Source organism: Dendropsophus ebraccatus, chromosome 13, assembly GCF_027789765.1.
Source record: "Dendropsophus ebraccatus isolate aDenEbr1 chromosome 13, aDenEbr1.pat, whole genome shotgun sequence".
Classification (NCBI taxonomy): Eukaryota; Metazoa; Chordata; class Amphibia; order Anura; family Hylidae; genus Dendropsophus; species Dendropsophus ebraccatus.
In genome coordinates this window covers 57,788,114-57,815,333 of record NC_091466.1, presented here as the reverse complement: position 1 = coordinate 57,815,333, position 27,220 = coordinate 57,788,114, and the positions used below count along the sequence as shown (strand labels likewise).

The window sequence follows — 27,220 nt, the reverse complement described above, 5'->3', positions numbered from 1 at the left end:
TCTAAAAGGTTGAAACCAGCTTTACTTTAGAGTGCAAGCTAACTCATGTTTTGCTTTAAAACCATCTTACATAGCAGTGCTAAGTTTGGTAAACTCAGCAGAGTAGCGTTTGACATTTGGCATGAATGTGTCCTTGGTTCTAGATGGGAATTTTAGGGTGCGTTTACACAGAGAAATTTATCTGACAGATTTTTAAAGCCAAAGCCATGAACAGACTACAAACAGTTAACAGGTCATAGAGGAAAGACTGAGATTTCTCCTCTTCTCACATCCATTCCTGGCTTTGGCTTCAAAAATCTCTCTGCGTAAACGTGCACAGGCTAAAGCTTTGGCTGTCCAGGCATGATGGGAGTTGTAGTTTTGCAACAGCTGGAGGGTGGCAAGTTTGACACCCGTGCCATTAAAAAAAAACGAGTTGGAGAGATTAGCGTGGTCACCCTTTCTTGAAATCAATCGTCCCTTTGATAACCTACGAACCTTGTCGATTTCCATGTGGATTTTGTAAATTACCTTCCAAAAATCATCTTTAGGCTATGTTCACACGTCGTATGAGACCGGCCGTTCCGTGACCCCGGGCGGGTCACGGAACATCCGGTCTCTGGCCAGATCATTTCGGCCGGTACTTAAGTACCGGCCAGATGATCTTTCTGGCCGCAGAGATCTGATGCGGGCGCATCAGCGCGCGCCCACATCAGAGCTTTCCATAGCCCACAGTGAAGCAAGTGACCGGAGCCGCTCACTTCACTGTGTAATCTGACATGTCAGTTATTTGCGGCCCCGTATGGGATCCCGGCCGGAGCGAATACGATGTGTATAGGCTCCGGCCGGGATCCATTGAAAGTAAGGCATTGTTCCACCGCGCCAAAAGTACGGCCGTTGTTGCCATCGGCAACAACGGACTTACTTTTACATAGTGTGAACATAGCCTTATAATGACATGCTGCAGATTAATTGTGGAAAACGGTTGCATCCATGTGTTCCAGAACTTCCTAGGGCTGCATCTAACTTCTGCAGCTGCAAGGAGTCAAATAAACGGAGAACGTTCAGGTTTGGAGAACGCTGCCGAATCTGTATAAATTGTCATCTCCGCTCATCACTTTTCCCGTATACCCAATCCACCCAGCACCATCATATCTGCAGCGGATTAAGCACATATGAACAGACTTCTAGATTTCCATATTTGCTCTTTATCTCACACATGCCCATCTCTGGGGGAAAAAAACAACTTATAGAAATGTTTTCCAGTCCAACTAAGTGGTTTATGCATAAAAAAGCAGACGGCACCAGGACAAACTCAGCTCTCCTACATCTGCATTCCCACTCTACTGTGCTCTGCAGACTGTCATAGTGGCAAGGATCTCTGAAGTGATAGACTGCAGGCTCTCCTAGTATTAAAGGGATTATGTATTATTACTATGAGACCTGCAGCCACTGTTTATTATTGCCAGGCTCGTGTACGGGAGCCCAGTCTGCCATTCTTCCTTCTACTTAGGTGGTTTATAATTTCATTATTCATGTAGAAGTCAGTAAACTCCTGTCCGCTCTTTCATTAAGCAGAACACAGATCCCCCCTGGTCTGCGGCTCTGTAGTGCTTTGCTATTTCTTGCCCACCCCCCTCCTCCTTCCTTCCAATTGTTGCACCTGTCTACCCCCTTAGCAGTCACTGTTTCTGTGCTATTTCTTTCATTGTGCTGTTATTTTTTTTTTTGTCACCCAGCATTGCAGACATGCTTTTTCGGGAATCCCTATTTGGCCATCCCTCGTAGTGCTCTCCCCACCTCCACACCTTCCATACATGGGCTAAGGGGTCCAAGGACCCTGCCCTCCCCCCTCACCTACTCCATTAATGGCTTCTTTGCTACTCAATGGCCCAGAAGCTACCAAATAAGGATAGGCCGTCTGCCTTTCCCTGTGGAGCTCCCCTCTGACTCTACATCTTCAGGCAGGGTATAAATTGACAGCTCAGTCCCCAAGGCAGCACCCAGCCAATTTCTATCACAGCAGCCAGCTCTCTTGTGCTGACCAGGTAAGTACCAGCGGGGACCTGTAGGTGGCTTGTTGCTCCTTCCTGTCGGATTTCAGCACTTAGACTATGGGGACAAAGTCAAGCTTCAGTATTGTCGGAAATATTGGAAATAGCCAAACTTTTTGAACTCTACGGGCTTTTGAATTCTACAGGCTTGGACACAACAGGATTGTTATTCGGGGAAGGCTGAAATGATGGGACCTATGTCTTTTTCAGCTTTGGAAATTTACAACTCCTTTAGTGCTTTTTCCGGTGGTTATAGGAATTTGTAACAGTCGCTTTTTGAAGACTTCCATTGTGTACAATGTCACGTATTGGTTACTACTAAATATATATATATATATATATATATATATATATATATGCCAAACACTATATATATATATATATATATATATATATACCAAACACTCTTTAGCCGAGAAATTGAGAAATTTGGCATCATGATTTAATGTTATCCTTAGTTCTGGTAGTAACTAAAGTATCCTTGTGCTATGCATATATATATATATATATATATATATATATATATATAGAGAGAGAGAGAGAGAGAGAGAGAGAGAGAGAGAGAGAGAGAGAGAGAGAGAGAGATAGCTGTGGCAAAACTACAACTCCCATTATATAATGTAATGTATATATATATATATATATATATATTCACTATGTACTCCTCCAGTATAGCTATAACCTTGACTATAGGGGATACAACGTTACTTAACACTTAAAGTCAATAGCTATAACTCTCAACGCAAACGTTTAACCCTTTCGTGACAAGGCGTTACTTACAGTAGTGGAGCCCAATTGCTAGGTCCTCTTGTGTCTGCGAGTAGTGTGCAGCGTCAGGTGTGGAAATACGAAACGGAGTTTGCACTTGTGTGAGGGCGGAGGGGAGCAGGGCACAGTGCGGGCTTGTGTCTGAAACACAGCTGTTCTTTGACATGTGAGGGCGACTGTGAAAAGAAGGGGGGGTAGATGTCTGTTTTAGGAGTCACTGTTAAAGCTAATATTCTGCATGCCTAATTCTACGCTTTTGAAGAGTGCTGGAAAACTACAACTCCCAGCTTGCACTGACTGTCTGTATAGATTATAGCTTGCTGGTGGGTCTAGTTCTACAAAAGCTGGGTAGAGATCACTTTTTTCTTTTTTAAGAAAAGAATTGGGAACAGAAATATTTTCTGGTTTATTCTTTGCTGACGTGATTGGAAACTTTAAAGCCCAATGGTGAATCCAATCATAAACATAAAAAATCCATAAGAAAGTGTAGTTGTTTTTTTATATACTATACATTTACTATTGTCCTAGCAGTTACCATGATTTCTATTGAATTTTAGTAACAGTGATCCAGCACTGTATTCTTAATACAGACATATGCCACTTTCTTTTTTACCTTTTTTCTGGATCAACACTAAAAAGAGTAACAGGATAAACTTAATCAGGGGTAGGGAATAGAGATGAGCGAACCGGGTTCGGGTTCGAGTCGATCCGAACCCGAACGTTCGGTATTTGATTAGCTGGGGCTGCTGAACTTGGATAAAGCTCTAAGGTTGTCTGGAAAACATGGATACAGCCAATGACTATATCCATGATTTCCACATAGCCTTAGGGCTTTATCCAACTTCGGCAGCCACCGCTAATCAAATGCTGAAAGTTCGGTTTCGGATCGACTCGAGCATGCTCCAGGTTCGCTCATCTCTAGTAGGGAACCGTGGCTCTTCAGCTGTTGCAAAACTACAACTCCCATCATGCCTGGACAGCCAAAGCTTTGGCTATCCAGGCTGATGGGAGTTGTAATTTTGCCACAGCTGGAGAGCCAAGGTTCCCTACCCCTGAACTAGATGGACATATGTGTTTCTTATTGAATAACTAACATATATACTATACACAATACCAATGCTGTGGGTAATGTACTAGTATAGACTATATACTATAAAAGGGTTTGTGTTTATTCCGATTTTTTATCTCTTTTACAGAACCTAACCTGCCAACATGTGTGACGATGAGGAGACTACCGCCTTGGTGTGCGACAACGGCTCAGGGCTGGTAAAGGCTGGGTTCGCTGGGGATGATGCCCCCCGTGCTGTGTTCCCCTCAATCGTTGGTCGCCCCCGTCACCAGGTATATACATATATTCTTTCCTCCATATACACTCATATAGAGTATTATTTAGCGTCCAGTAATAAAACGGTGCTATAATATGCCATGCTTATTAATAACATGGCTATGCATCTTCTTCACCTCTTAATCCCTTCTTGTTTTCCTACTACCGGGAGATATAAATAGAAATAGCAGAGAGCGTGTGCCGCAAGGTCCAGCGATAAGACCGGCCAGTTATTAATAGGCAGCTTTGAGCCTCCTCATATTCTCCTGTCGTGCTGGGTGAAATTGGCCTTGTTATACAGTCAATGCTGGCACACAGTGAATGGCTTTGCCATAGCTGAAATATCAGCACAAGCATTGCTAACATCCAAATACTCACAAGGGGAAACTGAGCATATTACGATTAATCTTTGCCAACAGCCTATTAGTATCATTTACCGCCAGGTCCTGCCAAGTCCTCAACTGGGAATATATTGCAGCCGCGGGCGTTAAGGCCATAGAGACGTTTATGATACTGGTCAGTTTACCATACTGGTGTCATGATCTTGTCACCTTCACTGGTAGAGGTCAGGGTAGCTAGGATCCGGTTATAAACACTATATAAAAAGAACTGGCTGATAATATTATATGCATCCTCCATAGTACTCAAGTTCCTTTGATTTTAGAAACATCCTCTTATTTATTTCCCTACAGGGTGTCATGGTAGGTATGGGTCAGAAGGACTCCTACGTAGGTGATGAAGCTCAGAGCAAGAGAGGTATCCTGACCCTCAAGTACCCCATTGAGCACGGTATCATCACCAACTGGGACGATATGGAGAAGATCTGGCATCACACCTTCTACAATGAACTCCGTGTAGCCCCTGAGGAACACCCCACCCTGCTTACTGAAGCCCCCCTGAACCCCAAGGCCAACCGTGAAAAGATGACCCAGATCATGTTTGAGACCTTCAACGTCCCAGCCATGTACGTCGCCATCCAGGCTGTGCTGTCCCTGTACGCCTCTGGTCGTACCACAGGTGAGAACCCAAATCTTTGCTCATTCCATCAATATCTACATAAACTACTTAGTTAAATATATTAATTTTTATTATACCCATGTCCTATGCTGTAATTATTTCAGCAGCTAATAGAGTTAGTAATAATTTCAAGACAAGGCCAGAAAGTTGACAGTAAATTATTATTTTTTTGTATTCCAACCCGGCACCCGATTATACATCAAAGTCAAATTAATTCATTGCGAGTTCAAGCGAAATGCGTCGGAAGCTTTAATCTTCTTACATGGGTGACACAGGCATCTTGTCTCTGGATCTAGCCTATTTAGTGCTACTGAAGTACTGACTTCTGTATACAGGAATAGCACTCGATAGAGGGGGGAGGGGGATTAATGGAGTGCTATGACCCCATAGAGCACAGTGTCTGTGTATAAACAGGGGAGAAGTGCTGCTGAATGCTCAGGACATCCCTCACTTCATAAAGCTTTTATGCGGATACCAATAAAGTAGAAAAAGTAGCTGTGAGGCTATCTCTCTCGTACAGTTTCTGTATAGTGATGCCCACTGGCATAGTGCCATTTGGTTTTTTAGTATTTATGATTGTGTCTCCGGCCTTGCTAGGCCATCTATCAACCACAGATACAGAAGCAAGCACCAGTATTGTGTAAGACCATCTATTCACTCTGTCTGTGATTTTCAGGTATCGTTCTGGACTCCGGTGATGGTGTCACACACAACGTCCCCATCTATGAAGGGTATGCTCTGCCCCATGCCATCATGCGTCTTGATCTGGCTGGCAGAGACCTCACCGATTACCTCATGAAGATCCTGACTGAGCGTGGCTACTCTTTCGTGACCACAGGCAAGTTGAATGCCATTTCATGGTTTCTAAGAATTTCTAGGCTGTAGGCCCCCGGAGCTCAAAAGCGCTTATTCTCATAGCGATGTCAGTTTGTGCAAAAATTACGGGAGCAATGACACAAGAAGATAGTGTGTAATTTGGTACGCCCGAGGCAGTCACAAGACTCTGACAGTGCTCGGGGAGGCACACGGGACATATTCCTTGTGATCTGCAGCAATCTGTAATTATTGCACAATCCTTACATTGCACATACTGTACAAATCAGAATCATGTCAGCCAGGGGCGCAATGAGAGCTCTCTCCTCCTAGGAGACATCTAGTGTGCTCTTACCTTCTTGTAGTACACTGAGAGATACTGTGTTTATTTTATGATAGAAAATAACATTTTGTACTTATTTTTAAAATATATTTTATATATAAATATTGAATTACTATTATTTGTTTTTAATTATATATATTAAGTAATAATTAAAAAAAAAAAAAAAAAAAATAATATATATATATATATATATATATATATATATATATATATATATATACACACACACACACACAAATATAGTTAAGGTAGTCATAGGACATATCCAGTGACCCAAATATTACATTTTAACAGCTCCTTCTGCGTCTGTACACCTTAGGGTTTAGAAAGTGTTAAGTTTCTAGAAATAAGAAAGTTTCGTTCAACGTTTTCATCTTTTTCACCATTACAGCTGAACGTGAAATTGTCCGTGACATCAAGGAAAAGCTGTGCTATGTGGCTCTGGACTTCGAGAATGAGATGGCAACCGCTGCCTCCTCATCTTCCCTGGAGAAGAGCTATGAACTGCCCGATGGCCAGGTCATCACCATTGGAAATGAACGTTTCCGTTGCCCCGAGACTCTCTTCCAGCCATCCTTCATTGGTGAGTCTCTATGCATTTAACTATTCACATCTCCTATACATCTAACCATTCCCATGTTTGCATTATTTAACTAGCAAATACACCATATCCCATAGTTCTAAATACCAAGAGCACGGATGGCATGTCATAGTCTAGAGACCATAGATGACCATAACCTTGTATGTTCTAGTATTGTTACACTCTATGCAGGTACCAGAACTGGTTAATGCAGCAATATTTAAAATCCATTCTAGTTAAGTACAAATTTATTGTAAAGAACACAAAAGAGCTCCCATACCATGTTCCCCGGCCAACACAAGCTGCTACTTCAACAAAGACCCTTTTATCACGTTGAAGCTCTAACACCTGCTTAGTGCTTTAGACAGTTGCTTTCCAGTTGGCAGAGCATGTTAAGTACCGCCATGGGCACAAATAACACCTGTTCTTCCCAATCACTATATACTCTGCTAACAAATCACGGCCTGCTTCTTGTTGATCTCAGGTATGGAGTCTGCCGGTATTCATGAAACTACCTACAACAGCATCATGAAGTGCGACATTGACATCCGTAAGGACCTGTACGCCAACAACGTCCTGTCCGGTGGTACCACCATGTACCCAGGTATTGCTGACAGAATGCAGAAGGAAATCACCGCCCTGGCCCCAAGCACCATGAAGATCAAGGTGAGGATTGAAAATGATCTTACTATTCAAAAAGATAACAAAAAACACCTACTAACATGACCAGAATATAATGTTCCTATTGGCATATTGTAAGTTAGAATCCAGGGATGTATATTAGACTATAGGGTTATTAAAAGGGTTATCTAGAGCCTCATAAACATGGCCGCTTCCTTCCAGAGACAGCACCTCTCTTGTCTCCAGTTCAGGTGTGGTTTGCAATTAAGCTCCATTCACTTCAATGGAACTAAGTTACAAAACCTGCACCCAAACTGGAGACAAGAGTGGTGCTGGAGATAAGAGTGGCCATGTTTTTGTAGTGGTGGATAACCCCTTTAAACGCTTACTTAAAGGAAGTGGTCACAGTGTTCAGTCTGGCTATGTATTTACACGTCTTTCTTCTTCCCGCAGATCATTGCCCCACCTGAGCGTAAATACTCCGTATGGATCGGTGGCTCCATCCTGGCCTCTCTGTCCACCTTCCAGCAGATGTGGATCAGCAAGCAGGAGTACGATGAGGCAGGTCCCTCCATTGTGCACAGGAAGTGCTTCTAAGAACATCACCTTTTCCTTCGTCTACACATACACAGTACCTCCAACTCAGAACAACAGGACATTGGGCAGCCATTGTACAGTTTGTTTACACTCCATCATATTTATTACTTTATAAATAAAACAGATGCCGTTATTAAGTCCATCCGCTCGCCTGTCTTCTTTGCCTGGGACGTTTGACCATAAAATCGGGAGTCATCAGATCTAGGTGGTTCTATCCAATGTGAAAGTTTTTTTGGGGAGGAGAAAAGGATATGTTGAAGGGCTAACTTGGCATATCTTGGATATGCATTTGCTCAGAGGGATACTATTGTGTCGGGGAAAGCAGGTTAGAATGAGACGTAAACAAAAATGTATTCAAAAAGTGCAAAAAGTTGGAATTTTTCTTTTGTTACAAAACATGTAAAATGTTAAATAAAAGATAAATGGTGAAAACAAAAACTTCTTTGAATTCAAATAGATTGTTGTTCGAGATGCAACGAGCCAACATGATCAATTGGTCTCCAAAAGCCAGATGTCCATAAATTGTCCAAGCCTGGACGTCATAAAAGATAAACAATTGACATAATACAGGACATCCTGACTACTCAGACCTATCTAAATATATTCAATATAGTCACTATGGTGATGGTACACATGGAGAATACATCATGGTGTCTCTGTTATGTGGATATGCAGGAATAAATAACTTCTCCATCATCATGAATATGCAAGCATGAATCAATTTCATAGCGCATGATCAAATACATAAGTATGCCTAAAAACCGCACATAGGTGGGCTTGTTACACATCTCTAATATAGAGTTGGCTTATACTTTGCTGTCTTATATTACTTATTACACTTCTAGTATATATATATATATATATATATATATATATATATATATGCTAAAATGTTTAAAGGGAATTTGGGGTGCTGTAGTTGACAGTCCCCTGTGAGTATGGTACCTTCTGGTAATTTGTCCGTGCAGTGGATTGGGTCAATTACCATAATGAAGTGTCAAACAGAAGTTGTTGCTCAGCGTTTGTACCGCAGTCTGGCAATACCTCACTACTGCTTCCTCCTACCTCTCTTTCATGAATAATCTCTGCAGCACGGCCTCCTGCTAGCTCAAAATGTCAGCCAGTGTCTCTGATTGCAGATCAGTCCCCTGTAGGCAGTTAATGTCTGAAAGAAACACTCAGATATAGAATATCTCCAAGCCCAAATGTGTTGGAGCTGTGGTCTAAGGTAAATCATCTGCGTAGAGACCAACAACAGTTTTTTTTTGGTTTGATTCCTTTGATGAGTGTTTCTTTCAGACAAACTGCCTACAGGAGGACTGATCTGCAATCAGAGACAAACTGAGTGAGCAGGAGGGCGGGCAGCAGAAATTATTCATGAAGGAGAGGGAGGAGGAAGGAATGGTGAGGTATGCTCACTAGGGGCCTGCCAGTTACAGCATACTGTCAGCATCTTGACTAGAGCCTGGGTGCTGACAGATGAATTTTTTTTTCCTTTTAAATCTAGTGTCAGAAAGTTATACAGATTTGTAATTTACTTCTATTTAAAATCTCAAGTATTCCAGTACTTATCAGCTACTGTATGCCCTGCAGAGAGTGGTGCATTCTTTCCAGTCTGACAAAGTGCTCTCTGCTGCCACCTCTGTCCATGACAGGAACTGTTCAGAGCAGTAGGAAATCCCTAATGAAAATCTCTTCTGCTTTGAACAGTTCCTGACACAGATAGAGGTAGCAACTAGAGATGAGCGAACTGGGTTCGGATTCGAGTCAATCCGAAACCAAACTTTCGGGATTTGATTAGCGGTGGCTGCTGAAGTTGGATAAAGCCCTAAGGCTATGTGGAAATCATGGATATAGTCATTGGCTGTATCCATGTTTTCCAGACAACCTTAGAGCTTTATCCAAGTTCAGCAGCCCCAGCTAATCAAATGCCGAACGTTCGGGTTCGGATGGACTCAAACCCAAACCCGGTTCGCTCATCTCTAGTGGCAACAGAGAGCACTGTGTCAGACTGGAAATAAAATTCCAATTCCTGCAAGACATACAGAAGCTGGTAAGTACTGGAGCACTTGAAATTTTTAACTAGAAGTAAATTACAAATCTATATAACTTTCTGACACCAGTTGATCTAAAAAGAAATAAATGTCCGCCCACCATGTGGTCTTTATTGGAAAATTATACTGAATGTCCATTGTGGTAGGGGTGGCATAATGGTGTGGGGAGTGTTTCCTTGGCACACTCTGGCCCTTCTGATACCTGTGGATAGACATTTGGACAGTGGGGTTTATCTAAGCATTGTGGTCAGCCATCTGCATGCCTTCATTGCAGCTAGTAACCTTATGGCACAGGGCCATGCACCATACCACAAGGGTTGTGTGGTGAGTGGTAGGTGTTGTGTCAGCTCAGCCAGTAATGTTAGTGTTGTGAAGCCAGTGCTTGTCCAGCACACAGGTGTGATGTTGGTACCTGCTTAGTTTAGGTGGCTGGCTGTGTTCCCCAAATGGTCGGTGACTTGCTGGGTTGTAGTGGGTCCCTTGGGCTCTTGTCACGGTAGTCCTGAGTGGCAACTGACCCACCGGAAAAATAACCCAAGGTGTGCGGTTTGTGTAAGTTCCAGTGATGTAAACAACTTTACTGTCAAGTTCTTCAGTAGTACAATACACTTTTGCAGAATAGATAAATCTTTGACAGAGACTCTGAGGGGGATTTATGAAGAGCGGTGTACAAGTACGCCGATGTAATACAAGGCCCCACCCCCTTTTCCCCAGTAGGATTCACTAAGAGACGGACGCCTCTTAGAGAATTCGGCTGGCCGGGCGCCTTCCGCACCTTGTCATGCCCCCTGAAGCTCCCGGCAGCCCACCCATCGGGCGAGCCGGGCGTACGGCAGGGAGAAGGGGCGAATCTGTACCTCCTCTCTGGCATACGCCTCAGGCGGAAAATTCATAAATGTCCCTCTTAGTGCTTAAACTCATTGTGCGTAAGGAGGTGCTGGAGGAGTAGAGTAGAAGAGAGGTAGTTGCAGCGGTGCTTGAAGAGTAGAGTAGAGGAGTTTGTCAGAGGAGCCCCAACCAAATGTAGCGGACGAATGAAAGAATCCTCCCGTGCATAGAATGGAGTCTATGATCGGGAAGCCCTAACTACTTATGAGACATTACCTACAGTACCTGACCTCACCTGAATCTACCAACCTCTCCCTTTGAACCCACTTAGGCTGCATTCACACCTTTAGTGATATAGGTCCGTGGATGAAGTCCGCTAGCTACCTCCATGTTTAAATTACACTAATTACATCCAATCCATGTTTTTCACAGATTGCATGGATGAACATGCAATCCGTGAAAAACACGGACCTGGTAGGGAATCTGTGCCATGATCTCGTCCAAGTTATGACATGTCCTATTTTTTTCACGGAACGGATTGCGGGTCTGTGTATAAAACAGATCATGTGAATAGCTCAATAGAAAGCAATGGGCTATAAAATTGTCATCACAGACAACTTCACGGAACATGTGAATGCAGCCTTACTGACTCACTTTTACTAGGCAGTGTGTGGTGTCCCACTAGGGGTGTTGCAGTTGTATACACTGCACAGCTGAAAGATTGCAAAGGGTTATTGTTTTTGTGCCTCACCTGAATCTGTAGACCAGTAGGATTCCTGCTTTCTTCTTTCCTATCATCTCCTCCTTTTTCTTCTTCTATTGTACTCTTTCCCCCATTCACAGCGCACCATACATGCTGGGGAGGAAGTGAGTCCCATGGGGGACAGGAAGAGTAAGTCAGTCTTAGCTAGTAGCCAACATGGGAAGGACGCAAGACAGCACTCTTTTACCAACTTTTTCATTAGTACCTACACAAAGCACTATGCAGTGTTAACTCCTCTTAGGAGAGGACAAGCCAGACACAACCTCAACCCACGTCATGGACAAGGAGAAGTCACAGTGCAGGACAGTATCCACCATAAAGCCAAAGAGCCAGGAACTAATCCGGACAAAGAAAAGTTGCAGTAAGCCTAGGAACTCTGTCTCGCAGCGCAGGTGTCAGCAGGGAGTTCTCAGCATTCAGCTCATCCCTGGTAAAAAGGTCTGGGGCCTGTGTCACCCATTAAAAAGGTTTAGCCGAGTGTCGTGGGCATAAGGTGGTGTGAAGACTGAAGTCAAAGGTCAATACACGGGCACAGGTGTTCTTCTTATTCTTCTTCTAAAGTATTCTACCTCATCCTCCAACATCCCGGCAGAGCACAGTACTACATGGGTTGAGAATCTCACGGCATCCTCCTCTCTGCTACTCTACCTCTTGTATCACTCACTACATGAGTGATACAATGAGCAGATAACTAATATAGATAAAGCAAGTCCTTACATACAACAGTCAGAAAGAGCAACTGGAAGCTGTACATTACTTTCTATGTAGAGGACTGGAGCATTTTCACCTGGAGCCCAAAGAAGCAGCTCATCCTGGCACCGGTAAAGAGCTGTACAGGACATGTAGTATCACACTGTACTATAGAGAGGAGATACTAGACACACAGCAGTACAGGACATGTAGTATCACACTGTAATGTAGAGAGGAGATACTAGACACACACAGCAGTACAGGACATGTAGTATCACACTGTACTATAGAGAGGAGATACTAGACACACAGCAGTACAGGACATGTAGTATCTGAGAGGAATGAGTTAATCCATCCAAAGTTTGAAAGAAAAATAAATCCTTTTCCATCCAAAGTTTGAAAGAAACAATAAGACTTTTTCTCATGGAACTTTCACTGAACTTGTTCAAGGATATACAGCTGGTTTCGAGATTATGGAACTCTCCTATGTGACTGAACCTGTTCCCAGCAGAAAATAAATGTTATTCTATAATTCTCATAAGCAGATAACAAATGTTTTTTAGCATCCTTATGTATGTATCAACATCCTTATGTAAACAATTTATCTGTCAAAATATATCCGTAGTTATTCGTTTTTTGAAGTTGACGACGTATATAGTGTATGACTTTGCATTTTACATTCATATCCATTGGTTTTTTTCTGTATAAACAAAGGTGGGTTCTCAGAGATAGTTGGAACATTGCTTACCTTAGAAAACTTCTGATATGACACTAGAAAGAATGTTTTGTCTCAAGAACTATTTCCCTCAGAGACATGTTTATCAGTGTTTAAGGACATTCTCAGAGGAAAGTTGCCTGTCTGTTACAGTGGGAATAATGTGAAAGTATCATTGCACAGAATGTGTTGTTCTAACCTTTTTGAATAATAATAATGGATACTAATATAGATGCTATTGCGCATGACTGAATATCTAAATCACTAGCACCGCCTCATCTATGTCTTATTAGCATTTGTTACCACCCTATATTTTATCTGTCTATAAAATGTGATCACCATAATAAAAACTGGGGCCATATACACCAGACTTGTTTGCAAGATACGTTGTCTGTGTCCTCATTCTAAGTGCATGGTGTGGGAGAGGGGATCCGGACCCATTCTCCAACTCAATTAGGGAACAGCCAACAACAGTAGGCCTTCTTTGGGAAGGCACCTCGACATTATTGGCGCCCTTTGAACAGGGACACGCCCATTACATCGGGAGATCGGATGACCTGCACTGCTGTACCAGGAGAGAGAGGGGTGAACAAGGAGACCACAAAACCTGGCCAGGTAAGAGTAAAAATTTGTTTGCTCTTTTCTGTGCTCTCCTCCTTCACATCTTTCTTACCTACCTCTGCAGAGTAAGTTATCAAAGTGAACTCACGATAGGCGTGTTAATTTGAACTTTGTTCTCCTCTTGTTGGCTGTTTTATGTCTGTTTGTCCTAACCTGTGAGGGATAGTATATAGTAGGCGAAGAATTGCTCATTCAGGCTAAAACTGTTACTCAGGGCCCGGCCGTGGTTGTCACACAGATCCTCATAAACACGGAGCGTTGTGCAGTGGGAACAGTGCCAGTGCTAAAACCACTTTGGAATGAGCCTAGTAGCCTAACTATACAAGGACGCTGGACAGTGGTCTGGTTGTTTCCAAGGGAAAGATCTGTAATATGCTAATCCCTGTCCTCTGTATACTTGGGGTAACTTGTTTTGCAATCTACATAGCAGCAAGAGTGTATTTCAACATAAGAGAAGGAAGCCCTGAACCGTGGAATATTCTAAGTCCCAGCTTTTGGTAGTGATCCGTGGTCATAAGTGTACAGGACACAAGAAAGGAAATCATCAGTTGATTATTCTGGGTGCCTCCTGTCATTAGTGTACAGGACACAAGAAAGGAAATCATCAGTTGATCATTCTGGGTGCCTCCTGTTATACGATCACGAAGTAATATAAAATGGGACACACAGAATCAAAAGGGGTTTCTGCAACCCACATAGTGACCTGCCGATATGGCAAAGAACAAGCAAAAAGGGCAAAAGCAATGTTGAAATATTTTAACATCCAACACGATGCTGTTTTTAACCCCAATACTTGGACTAAAGTCCAAGAAACAAGGGGAGGATTAATAATTGATAATGGATGGGAAATGACAGTTACCCATATGAAAGATCTATCTCAACAGGCAAAAGACCAACAATGGATGTATGACTGGACAGAGGGAACCTGGGATATAACCCAGAGGGGAGATAACAAAAAGGGACTGAGCCTTACTTCAGCTCCAAATCCCCCCCCTTCTTACACAAAAACAGTAAACGGACCCCCGGGATGGGTATGTGTCAATTGTGGTCAACAAAACCCAGACTGGGAAGACACTTGCTTAGCATGTGGGGCACACAAGCCTCATCCTGATGCTTTGCACCCTGTGATTGAGAGAAGGATATTTATTAAGGAACCAATAGATCCTAATAATCCTGATGCTCCACGAGATTACCAACTAAGGACATTTGATGAATATAAACCCTGGCAACCTGGGGATCAAATGTCCCTGTTGCAGAATGCACCAAATCCTGGAATAGCTCCTGTTAGTTTCTGGAGGTACCTAAATCAAATTCAAGGTACATATAGAGCCGCCTGGATAGATATGATGGATCTCTGTAGAATGAAAATGAGCCCGGTTCAATTTTCCCAACTCCAGGCACATATTGGCAATCGTGTACCTCATGACATAAGGTCAATGGCATCAGGAGAACAGTTTATGCCACATTTAAATGTTTTTTGCCAAATGCAACAGAGACAAAAGGGATCCGCAGGACCAGTAATGCAAGGTCCTCAGGAATCAGTGACTGATTATTCTTTCAGACTAAACCAGTCATATCAAGATGAGGGATTGGATCTACAAGATGCAGCAGTCAGAAGATTGCTAACAAGAGCTTTCATAGATGGTTTAAGACACCCAATTGCAGATAAACTGAAATTATGTTGCCCAGAGTGGAGACAGGCAGATAATGTGGATGATATGGTTACAAAAGCATGTGGAATCCAATTGGATTTGCAAGAAGGAAAACAAAAAAGAGTAGTGGTAGCTGCGGCCAATGAACAGCAACCTGGCCAGAAACCACGGAGAGGTCCCACTTGCTACTATTGTGGTAAGATAGGACATATGATCAAGGAATGCAGGAAAAGAAAACGGGATAATAAAGAAGAAGAAAAGGAGGAGTCAGAGCCAAAGAGACAACAATGACTATATGTGGCAGAGGATAAATACACTAGAGGACCATTTGTCAAAATACCCATACAAGTCTCTGGAGTTCAAACCCAAGCTCTAGTAGATTCAGGAGCCTCAAGATCAATGATACCCTCTGATAAGTTGTCTCCCAATGATATATCAGATGATGCAGTGAGTGTAGCTGGCTTTGATGGTCACCTACAACAAATTTCTCTTACCCACCCACTAAAAACAAAAATAGGTCCACATATATTGGTATCCAGATTTCTTGTGGGTGGATCTGGGACAATGGCACTTTTGGGTGCTGATCTTCTGTCCCGCCTGCAGGGGAACATACAATATATGGAAGATGGGAATGTTATGTTGAAAATTCCCTCAGACCTACAACCTGAGGCACTGTGTCAAATACTCAGCCTTGAAGAGCAGAATGACAGCATTCCTGCTACTTCACAGTCTGCACCCCTTGATTCCTTACCTCCCATTTTATGGGCTAAGGATAAAATTGACGTAGGAGACATGCCAGTAGCACCAGTAAAAGTGAAATGGAAAGAAAATATCACACTGCCTCAACTTCAACAGTACCCTCTTAACTCTGCTCAAGAAAAGTCATTATCTGAGCAAATAGAACCATTGTTGCAAAGGGGGGGTACTGATTAAATTAAAATCTGCAGCCAATACTCCATTATTCCCTGTTAAAAAGAAGACCATCAAGGGACAACCAACTGTTTACCGAATGGTTCATGATCTAAGAGCCATAAATGCAATACTGGAACCCCTCACTCCAGTAGTCCCAAATCCCCATACGCTGCTCAATCAAATACCATCTGGAACACAGTACTATACTGTCATTGACTTAGTCAATGCCTACTGGTCAGTGCCATTGCACCCTGATTGCTATCACCTGTTCACATTCACACATAAGGGTGTCCAATATGCGTGGACGAGATTGCCACAGGGAATGGTTCACTCACCAACTTTGTACTCTGCAGCAATGGCATCTGTCCTAGAAGCCTTTCAGCTGCCACCAGAGACAGTGCTCTTACAGTATGTTGATGACTTACTTCTTTGCTGTCCGACAAAAGAAGTTTGTGAAAAAACAAGCATGGAATTACTGAATTTCCTTGTTACAATACACTGCAAAGTGTCTAGAGACAAATTACAATTTGTCCAAGAGAAGGTCATTTTTCTAGGACATTGTCTATCAGCTGGCCAGAAACATCTGAGTCCAAATCGCATACAAACTGTACAGCAAGCTAAACCTCCAACCAATGTGAAGAAGCTTCGTGCTTTTCTGGGACTCGTATCTTACTGTAGACAGTGGATACCAAATGCTGCAAAACTAATGCAACCATTGTATGATTGCACAAAAGAAATTCCTTTCAAATTTCCAGCAGAAGCAGCAGCTGCATTTCAAACTCTCAAGCAAGAATTGTTGAGAGCCCCTGCCTTGAGTTTGCCAAATTACGAGTATCCTTTCTTTCTCTTTATCAGAGAAATAGATGGGTATGCTTTGGGAGTCCTTACTCAGAAACATGATGGCAAACATAGACCTCTGGGGTACTATTCAGTCAAATTGGACTCAGTGGTCAAAGCAGCTCCCACTTGCCTAAGGACTGTTATATCAGTACAAATCATGGTGGATAAAGCATCAGATGTATCTTTAGATTATCCTACCACCATTCTAACTACTCATGACGTCTATGCCATACTAACACAGGTCCAAACTAAGCATCTGTCAATGGCTAGACAAGTCCGTATGCAATGTGCACTTCTCCTTCCTCCTAATTTCATCTTTCAAAAACTCACAAGTCTAAATCTGGCTGAACTTCTCATATTCACAGATTTGGACAGGGGGGAAAAGGACAGTGACAATGGTGAAGAAACACTTGAAATCATGGAACACGACTGTGCTGAACTAATAGAAGCAGAGTCACAACCTATTCACAATATTTCAAGAATCCCATTGCCAAATCCTGTGCATGAATTTTTCATTGATGGCAGCAGGTTTGCTGATGAGCATGGCAAATTCCATACTGGATATGCTGTGGTAACCCTGCATGAGACAGTGATCTGTGGCCCTTTGCCGCCAGGCTGTTCTGCCCAGGTTGCAGAATTAACAGCACTGAAAAAGGCCATAGAACAAGCAGGAGATGATGCCACCAATATCTACACTGATTCAGCATACGCACATGGCGTAATCCATGACTCAGGCCACATTTGGGCAGTGAGAGGGTTTTTAACTGCAGCAGGGAACCCTATTAAGCATGGGACTCTGATTAAAGAACTCATAGAGACAGCTGCAAAAACCAGAGATCTTGCAGTGATAAAAGTGGCTGCTCACACACGAGCAGATACCAAGGAGGCCAGAGGGAATGATTTGGCCGACAAAACTGCAAAGAAAGCAGCTCTCCTTCCACTAGAACCTGATGAAGAAGTGGATACTGTGAGTGATCAAACAGAATTACAAAAAGTCATTCAGTCTATGACGGAGGAAGAGCTTGACGAATGCACAAAAAAAGGGGTGTTGGTGGATGGAATATGGCATATTGAAGGGTTACCAGTTTTGCCAAAAGCCTGGTTTCCAACCCTTTACTCAACCTTACATCTACCTAGCCATGTCAGTGCAAATGTGATGTTGCAACAAAGCAGAAAATTCTGGTATGCACCAGGATTCAGGCATTATGTGAATGAACGCCTAAGGGTATGTCACATTTGCCAGGCCAATAACCCTGGACAGACAGTAAAAGTCCCACAAAAACATTTACCAAGGGCTTATTATCCCTTTCAGAGACTTCAAATTGACTACATCCAGATGCCAAAGTCTGGTCCACATGAGTATGTACTTGTCTGTGTGGATCTCTTTTCTGGATGGCCGGAGGCATATCCGGTAAAGTCAGCCAATGCCAGAAATACAGCAGCTAAGATTGCTATGGAACTGGTTCCAAGATTTGGCTTACCAGAAGTCATTGAATCGGATCGAGGAACGCACTTTACTGGTCAAGTGTTCCAAAATGTGTGTCAAGCTTTGGGTATAGACTCAGCACTACACACCCCCTACAGGCCACAGGCCTCAGGAAAGGTGGAAAGGCTGAATGGTACCCTTAAGCTGAAAATACAAAAAACAATGCAAGAGACACATAAACCATGGCCACAGTGCTTACCAATTGCTTTGTATTCAGTGAGAACAGCTCCTCAGGGCAAGACTAAACTCTCTCCATATGAAATATTGTTTGGGCGGGCACCACAGTTGGGGTGTTATCTACCACAGCAGTTGGAAATGAATTGCGATAACCTATCTGCATATGTTATCAGTTTGCAAAAGCAACTAAATAATAACCATTCTCGAGTTTTCTCTTCCCTTCCAGACCCTGAGGCTGATACTGGAAGCCATAAATTACAACCTGGTGATCTTGTCTATGTAAAGAAGCATACTCGAAAAAGTCTTGAGCCCAGATTTGATGGTCCATTCCAAGTGCTTTTGACAACACCTACATCTGTCAAGTTGGAAGGAAAGGAGACATGGATCCATGCCAGCCATTGCAAACTTGCATCATGATTTTGATCCTAACTGGGTTGAGTATATCCTTGTTAAAAAAATCTGAGTCTCGAGAAAACATGTTACTAACACATCACAAATTACTTAACATGGAACTAAATGTATCTGACTGTTGGATATGTACCCACTCCCCAGTAACTGCATCTTCTCTTGCTTATCTAGCTATTCCTGTCCCATTTGAAGAATTTCTTGATGTTGATTCCTGCTGGGACCAATTAGCTAATAATGATACACAGTACAGTAGTCAGTGGAATGTCAGTGTCACAATTCCAATAGTAGGGTGGATATCTTTTCCATGGTGGGCAGGGGAAGTGAGGTCTCCAACCAAAGGTTACCAATACCTAGCATTCAAAGGGGGTAGTTGGGTGAGGAGAAACTCTACTCAAATAATACACATGGGAGATGTGCCCTTAGAGAATGTAAAAATAATATTCAATAGGACAGATGCTAGTAAAGGGACATCAGATGTATGGAAACCATCCCTACTAGAGAGAAAGATCATAGATTCTAAATGGGAATGGTCATATTTATTCAAAGGTGGTAATGAGACAACCTGTCAGAATGAACAACATAATTTGTGGTGTAATGATTCATCGGCATACAGTCCAAACGATCCTACATGTGGAAACCCAGATGCTGGATATTGTAGCCCTTTGGGACAAGAACCTGAATGGTGTGCAATAAAGAGTGTAAGCAAATTGATTGATCTTGCCCATCATCTAGTTTTACAGCATTCTCACCTATGGGACCTCCCAGGAGGAGTGTATTGGGTCTGTGGAAGGAACGCCTACAAATGGCTCCCTGTGGGGATAAATGGTACCTGTACAGTGGTAAGATTGACACCTGCTACCTTTATAGTACAGACTGACGACCTCCCAATAGGTAAGATCCCTAGACATACACTGACAAAAAGGGCCAAGGACAACAAACCGCGACACAATGGAAGACCTCATCTAGTACAGATGTCAATGGCCAACAAATTTTTTAGTACTTTATTTCTGTATCCTATGGTGATGCAAACTTGGGACAAATTAGTTGAAGCCACAGACTATTTAGATGATCAGATATTTGACATACTGGATATACTTAACACCTCAGTAGCAGTACAGAGGCAACTTATGGTAGTTACTAACCAGCACACTGTGGTGCTTGATTATCTGACTGCTGCTCAAGGGGGAATGTGTCAGGTAGTTGGCCCTACATGTTGTCATTATGTAAATGATCAGGGAATAGTGCAAATCACAGCAGGACTGGATAAAATTGCACAACTAAGGAAAAAACATGATGAGATGATTCTGTCAGACCAGGATAAATGGTGGTCAGGGGCATTAGCTAGCTTAAATCCTGCAAATTGGTTCAATGGTATAGGAGGATGGTTCATGGGAATACTACAAACAGTTTTTCAGATCATGTTGTTTCTTTTATTGGTCTATTGTGTAATCAAAGGATTATGCTGTTGTTGTCAGAAAGTTACAAAGACTAAATCTTATACTCTATAAGTAATGATGTTTGTTTCTTTTCCTTCTAGATTGGCGTTATGATGAGGAAATTTCTTGGAGGAGGATATGCCCATGTGGCTCTAGGTGATGGTGTTGGACCCAGAAGCATCCGCACCCTGACAACCCTCGCCGGTCAGAGAGTGTTTAGGGTGCATACTGGGATTTAATCCTGTCCAGGACCCAGATTTCTTCATCATCGCCAAAAAGGGGGGACACTGAGAGGAATGAGTTAATCCATCCAAAGTTTGAAAGAAAAATAAATCCTTTTCCATCCAAAGTTTGAAAGAAACAATAAGACTTTTTCTCATGGAACTTTCACTGAACTTGTTCAAGGATATACAGCTGGTTTCGAGATTATGGAACTCTCCTATGTGACTGAACCTGTTCCCAGCAGAAAATAAATGTTATTCTATAATTCTCATAAGCAGATAACAAATGTTTTTTAGCATCCTTATGTATGTATCAACATCCTTATGTAAACAATTTATCTGTCAAAATATATCCGTAGTTATTAGTTTTTTGAAGTTGATGACGTATATAGTGTATGACTTTGCATTTTACATTCATATCCATTGGTTTTTTTCTGTATAAACAAAGGTGGGTTCTCAGAGATAGTTGGAACATTGCTTACCTTAGAAAACTTCTGATATGACACTAGAAAGAATGTTTTGTCTCAAGAACTATTTCCCTCAGAGACATGTTTATCAGTGTTTAAGGACATTCTCAGAGGAAAGTTGCCTGTCTGTTACAGTGGGAATAATGTGAAAGTATCATTGCACAGAATGTGTTGTTCTAACCTTTTTGAATAATAATAATGGATACTAATATAGATGCTATTGCGCATGACTGAATATCTAAATCACTAGCACCGCCTCATCTATGTCTTATTAGCATTTGTTACCACCCTATATTTTATCTGTCTATAAAATGTGATCACCATAATAAAAACTGGGGCCATATACACCAGACTTGTTTGCAAGATACGTTGTCTGTGTCCTCATTCTAAGTGCATGGTGTGGGAGAGGGGATCCGGACCCATTCTCCAACTCAATTAGGGAACAGCCAACAACAGTAGGCCTTCTTTGGGAAGGCACCTCGACAGTATCACACTGTCCTGTAGAGAGGAGATACCAGACACACACAGCAGTACAGGATATGTAGTATCACACTGTACTGTAGAGAGGAGATACCAGACACACACAGCAGTACAGGATATGTAGTATCACACTGTACTGTAGAGAGGAGACACTAGACACACAGCAGTACAGGACACGTAGTATCACACTATACTGTAGAGAGGAGATACCAGACACACACAGCAGTACAGGACATGTAGTATCACACTATACTGTAGAGAGGACAGACTAGACACACACAGCAGTACAGGACATAAAGTATCAGGCTGGATAGAGAACTAAAGGAAAGAGAACAACTCAAAGATGACACCACCTGGATGCAACTGCTGATGCCGTTTCTTTTACTTCTGCTCACATAGCACCTGGCAAAGTCAGTGTATTAGTAACCCAGTAATGTAATGTGTTAATCATTTCACAGCCCAGTGCCTAGTCACTGCACCTTCATCGGTACTAGGTCATGGCATAGCAGAGATAACTATGTTGTCTGATGTGATTCGCCAGAGAAGTAAGGGAAAGGAAGTTTATGTATGTGTACTACTGGCAAACAAGCAAGGTCTGGTCCTGCCGCCTAAAATAAGAAATGACTGTGCACCCCAGAAGGGTCTCTCAGGGTCTCAATAACAGCATTGGTAGCATTAACATTCCCTGACACCAATAATATTTAGAAACGACAGGTATGTATTAATCATAAGTGGATTTTCTCCATATAAAGTCAGCGATTTATCTCAATAAAAAGTATTATTGATAATGTCATTTACACCAATACTGGAAGCTATATTTAGTTTCATTGTGAAAACACTCCCTTTAAATAGCTTTGCTCCCATTATTCACTATTTGTATCTCTGGAGGACGACAATCATTGTCTGCCATAAAACCTGATGGGATTCACCCATAGGTGCCACAAATCATCTGCTTTAGTCTATACAGAACTCAAATTTCCAATGTGAACCATAATGTTCTATATGAGCACATTACCCACAATTAGAAGTCATACAGGAGGACATACTGTAACCTTCACAATACAGCTGGCTGGCCTTCTGTTCGGATGCAGCTAAGACTTTAAGCCAATGCACATGAATTAAGAGGATATTACAATCACTCTCTTGATATGATGTTCTGTGAAGGTCCTTTGTGGGCTGCTGATTCACATCTGCCAGGTTCCTGGTGACTTCTTGTTGTGGTTAGAGGACTGTATCACATGTCCTGGGAGCAGTAAGTAATCCAGTTTCCAAGATGCAAACAAAACAAAACAGTAGAAAGTCTTGGTTTTTAAAGACTGAGATTTTTGCTCAGCTGCCCACATACTGACTATGTTACATACTGTGAATATAAGTGATATTGTCTTAATAACTAAATAGCTGCCCCTATTCCAAAATTTGTGGGTGAGAAAACGTTCCACAGTAGGCCCCACTGACAACATTTTTTTTGCCTCCGCTGCCACTATATGGCTAAATATTTTAAAAAAGGTGACGTCACTCGTGCACTTGCAGAGTGGGCTTGGCTACAATCCTGACTTAAAGGGGTGCTCCAGCGTGGGGGCACTTTTTTGGGGGGACCGGGGAGGAGGTGGCTGAAATAAAAGACGTCCACTTACCTCCAGAGGCGGATCCCGCATCACGGCGCTCAGGTGCCCGTTTCCCGGCCGCTTCCCGGAGTCTGACGCCGTCCGAGACGCTACGTCTCAGGGCCGGGATCCGTTTGAAGTCCCCTCGGATCCCGCCTCCTTCACCGAATGGCTGAGCCGCCCTGAGAGGTAGCGTCTCGGGCGGTGTCAGACACCCGGAAGCGGCCGGGAACCGGGCACCGGAGCGCCGTGATGCGGGCCCCGCCGCTGGAACCGGGGAGGTAAGTGGACGTCTTTTATTTCAGCCACCTCCTCCCCAAAAAAAAGTGTCCCCACGCTGGATAACCCCTTTAAGGATACCGCTTTAGGGCCAGTTCACATGGAGTAAAACTGGCAGAATCTCGCTAGCTTCGGTGTCATACAGGTAGTCTATGGAAGGGCTCACGCACCTCCCCTCTCTGCGCCTCTCCGCTCAGAAGAATTGACATGTCCATGTTTCCGCGCGGAGAGCCCTCCCATTGACAGCCAGTACGAGACGGAGAGTGCCGGGATTGCGCTCGCTTGCTCCTCGTTCCCAGCTCACTGTCTTTGCTATTACATGCAGAGACATTGAGTGAGGAGGCTGCAGGAAGCTGCAGGAGGGGCTGTACGAACGATCTTTAGATCATCTGGGTGGCCCATAGGAGAGAGCAGTGATGGCCAGCAGACCGTGGCTATAGTTATCAGGATTTTAGATAATGTTTTAAATCAATAATTGACCGACATCGGCTAATTTTAAAACGTATCTTATTACACAAAATGATTATCGGGCGAAACAGCCAGTAAAAATCCATGTACCGCCGATAATCGTGATAAACCCTTACTCTGTGAGTCAGAGCCCCACGGATTTAACTCTCACAGTTAAAAGGGCAAGGGGCGTGCAGACCCCTTTAGTGCACAGGCCCTTGTGTCATAGTCTGCCTTTATGATAGCCCAAGCCTGTATCCCAACTTATACCAGCAGCGGGGATAAAATAAGCATAGAGTAGATAGAAAATGGTTTCTAATAGTGTCCAATATTTTTCAGGCAACCTTAGGGCTGCATCCAACTTCTTCAGCCACCAGTAATAAAATGCCCCATGCCTCAGTTCTGGTGAACCCGAGTGTGCTTGAGATTTGCTTGTCTCTACTGGTAAGCAGTTTGGATAGTCATTAGTCAAAGGAGATGGAGGCCACAGAGCATGATCCCCAGTATTGTCTCCCTAAAATGCAACCCTGACTTTTCAGTTCAATAAAAACTTAATTTTAAAAAATTTAAGCTACAAAATTAAAAGGGAAATATAAAAGGTTAGTGGAGATGTGCTACATGTATCACACTGGTGGTAGCATTAATGCCATATGTGAACAGGACACAGTACTGAATTCTGCTTTTACAGTGCCTTAAAGGGGTTTTCTAGGCAAAATGGACTGATGAGCTATGCACAGGATAGCTCAGTCACTGATCGCCAGGATACTAATAACAAGCACGTGCGGTGATCAGCTGTCCAGCGTCCACACTGCGCAGTAAACAGAGCTTGTATCTGTTCATTGTATAGCAGTTGCAATGTGTAACCAAAGCTCAGGTTCCTTCCAGTAAATAAGCGCTCTCAGCGACTGATGCTGATCAGCGACTGATGGTGATCAGCCCCCTTTAATGGGGACCTTACGCCACGTCACTAAGCATATGTCTAGTGTGGTGTAGCCCGGTGTGAGGCTCGACTGGTCACTTGCTAGATGGGGCGGCGTGACTCCACTACAATAGTGGTTGGTCGGGATATAGCTCAGCCAGATGTTAGGTTGTCATGACGCCAGTGCCGGTTGGGCACACAGGTATGGTGGCACACCTGCTTTTATTTTAGGGAGGCTGGCTATATCCTTTCCCCTGTGGTTGGTGACCTGCCGGGTTGTGAGGGGGTCCCTTGGGTTCTTATCACGGTGGTCCGGAGTGGAGTTCTGACCCACCCGGACTACTGGTACCGCAACCCACAGAAAGGGGAGATGACTCAAGGAAGGTGCAATTACTTTGTTGGTGCTTAGGTAATGAATACTGAGTCCTGTTACCAGGGGCGTAACTAGAAATGGCAGGGCCCCATAGCAAACTTTCACACCGCGCCCCCATGATTTGGCCTGCATATTATTAGGGATCATCATTAGAGATGAGCGAACCGGGTTCGGGTTCGAGTCAATCCGAACCCGAACGTTCGGTATTTGATTAGCTGGGGCTGCTGAACTTGGATAAAGCTCTAAGGTTGTCTGGAAAACATGGATACAGCCAATGACTATATCCATGATTTCCACATAGCTTTAGGGCTTTATCCAAGTTCAGCAGCCAACACTAATCAAATGCCGAAAGTTCGGGTTCGGATCGACTCGAGCATGCTCCAGGTTCGCTCATCTCTAATCATCATCATCATCATCTCCCCTCCATGATTTGGCCTGCATATTATTAGGGATCATCATCATCATCTCCCCCCTCCCATGATTTGGCCTGCATACTATATTATTAGGGATCATCATCATCATCTCCCCTTCAAGATTTGTCCTGCATATTATTAGGGATCATTTTTATCATGCTCCAGGATTACCAATTTTTTGCTACATTATATATGTTTTAAAAAGTGATCAAAACGTCCGAGCTACCTAAATATGGTATAAATAAAAACTAGAGATCAGATCATGGCGCAAAAAATGACATCCCATACAGCCCCGTAAGTGAAAAACTAAAACAGTTAAAAGTGTCACAATTGGCCCATTTTATTTATAATTAATTGCAAAAAAAAAGGATTTAATTAAAAAAAAAAATTTTGTTATATATATATATATATATATATATCATTAGAGAATCTGTGTAAACCCGCATATGGTTGTGTTTGGGCTGACCTATAGAATCGTTGCCTGCCATTACACAGTTTAAGTTCAAACGATATTACGATTTTCCACACGATAATCGTCCCTAATGGTCGTAATAGGGCCCTTATTTTGGCATATTGTAGAAATTAATTTATAAATTAATTTTAAATCCACTTTATAAAGTTTTGTGTATTACAGAAAAAATATGAATAAACCACAGTTACTGAGAGATGTAATAGACTTGATAAGCGAGCGCTTGCAGTGCGGGTCAGACCATCTTACACGCCCTTTACACTTGTAGAAGAATATTTGACACTTTAGTATTTCTGCATTGGCGATCTGCAGTTCCCATCATTGCAATCTGTGTGCTGTGCTAATAAAATCCCCTTTAATAATCAAAATTTTTACATATGAGGGTCTTAACTTTCACGACAAGCTTTTAATCTGTGCCAGATATTACCTTTATCAGTTTAGCTATGGCAAACAGTAGGCAACGTGTTAGGAACAGCATCTATGTAGTGTTATTACTGTGTGTGGCGACAAATCACCTAATCTTCTGGACTAGGTTAATACCCCCATGACCCAGATAGCTTCAACTCGACTTCGAGGTTCCTTCATGGAGAGAACGGCACATCTGGATTAATCACTATACACAGACAAATCTAGTTATACCAATAGGATAAAATCAGACTAAAGGAACCCTCCTAGGGAAGACATTTTCTCCATAATTCTTACTGCCTTTAAAGGGGTTATATGGTAGGCCAATGTATGTATGGTAGGCCTATGTTTGTATATATGGTAGGCCTATGTATGTATATATGGTAAGCCTATGTATGTATGGTAGGCCTATGTATGTATGTATGTTAGGCCTATGTATGTATGTATGTATGTATGTTAGGCCTA

The 27,220-nt window shown here is 42.7% G+C and overlaps 1 protein-coding gene and 1 long non-coding RNA gene across 2 annotated transcripts in view; one reads left to right on the top strand and one right to left on the bottom strand.

Moving 5' to 3' along the window:
* LOC138771403 (uncharacterized) overlaps positions 1-27,220 on the bottom strand; it is a 106,541-nt gene that overhangs the window by 19,872 nt on the left and 59,449 nt on the right. The gene's annotated exons all lie outside the window — the stretch shown is intronic.
* Positions 1,923-8,238, top strand: ACTC1 (actin alpha cardiac muscle 1). Its single transcript, XM_069951070.1, has 7 exons — positions 1,923-2,027; positions 3,998-4,142; positions 4,818-5,142; positions 5,819-5,980; positions 6,690-6,881; positions 7,363-7,544; positions 7,953-8,238. The coding sequence occupies exons 2-7, from the start codon at positions 4,014-4,016 to the stop codon at positions 8,094-8,096; spliced, it is 1,134 nt and encodes a 377-aa protein (XP_069807171.1). The 5' UTR covers positions 1,923-2,027; positions 3,998-4,013; the 3' UTR covers positions 8,097-8,238.

Excerpts from the sequence above, each read along its gene's own strand:
- ACTC1 (XM_069951070.1), top strand. The coding sequence starts at position 4,014 with ATGTGTGACGATGAGGAGACTACCGCCTTGGTGTGCGACAACGGCTCA. Across the intron at positions 4,143-4,817 it reads TTGGTCGCCCCCGTCACCAG|GGTGTCATGGTAGGTATGGG; the intron begins GTATATACATAT and ends ATTTCCCTACAG. Across the intron at positions 7,545-7,952 it reads CAAGCACCATGAAGATCAAG|ATCATTGCCCCACCTGAGCG; the intron begins GTGAGGATTGAA and ends TTCTTCCCGCAG.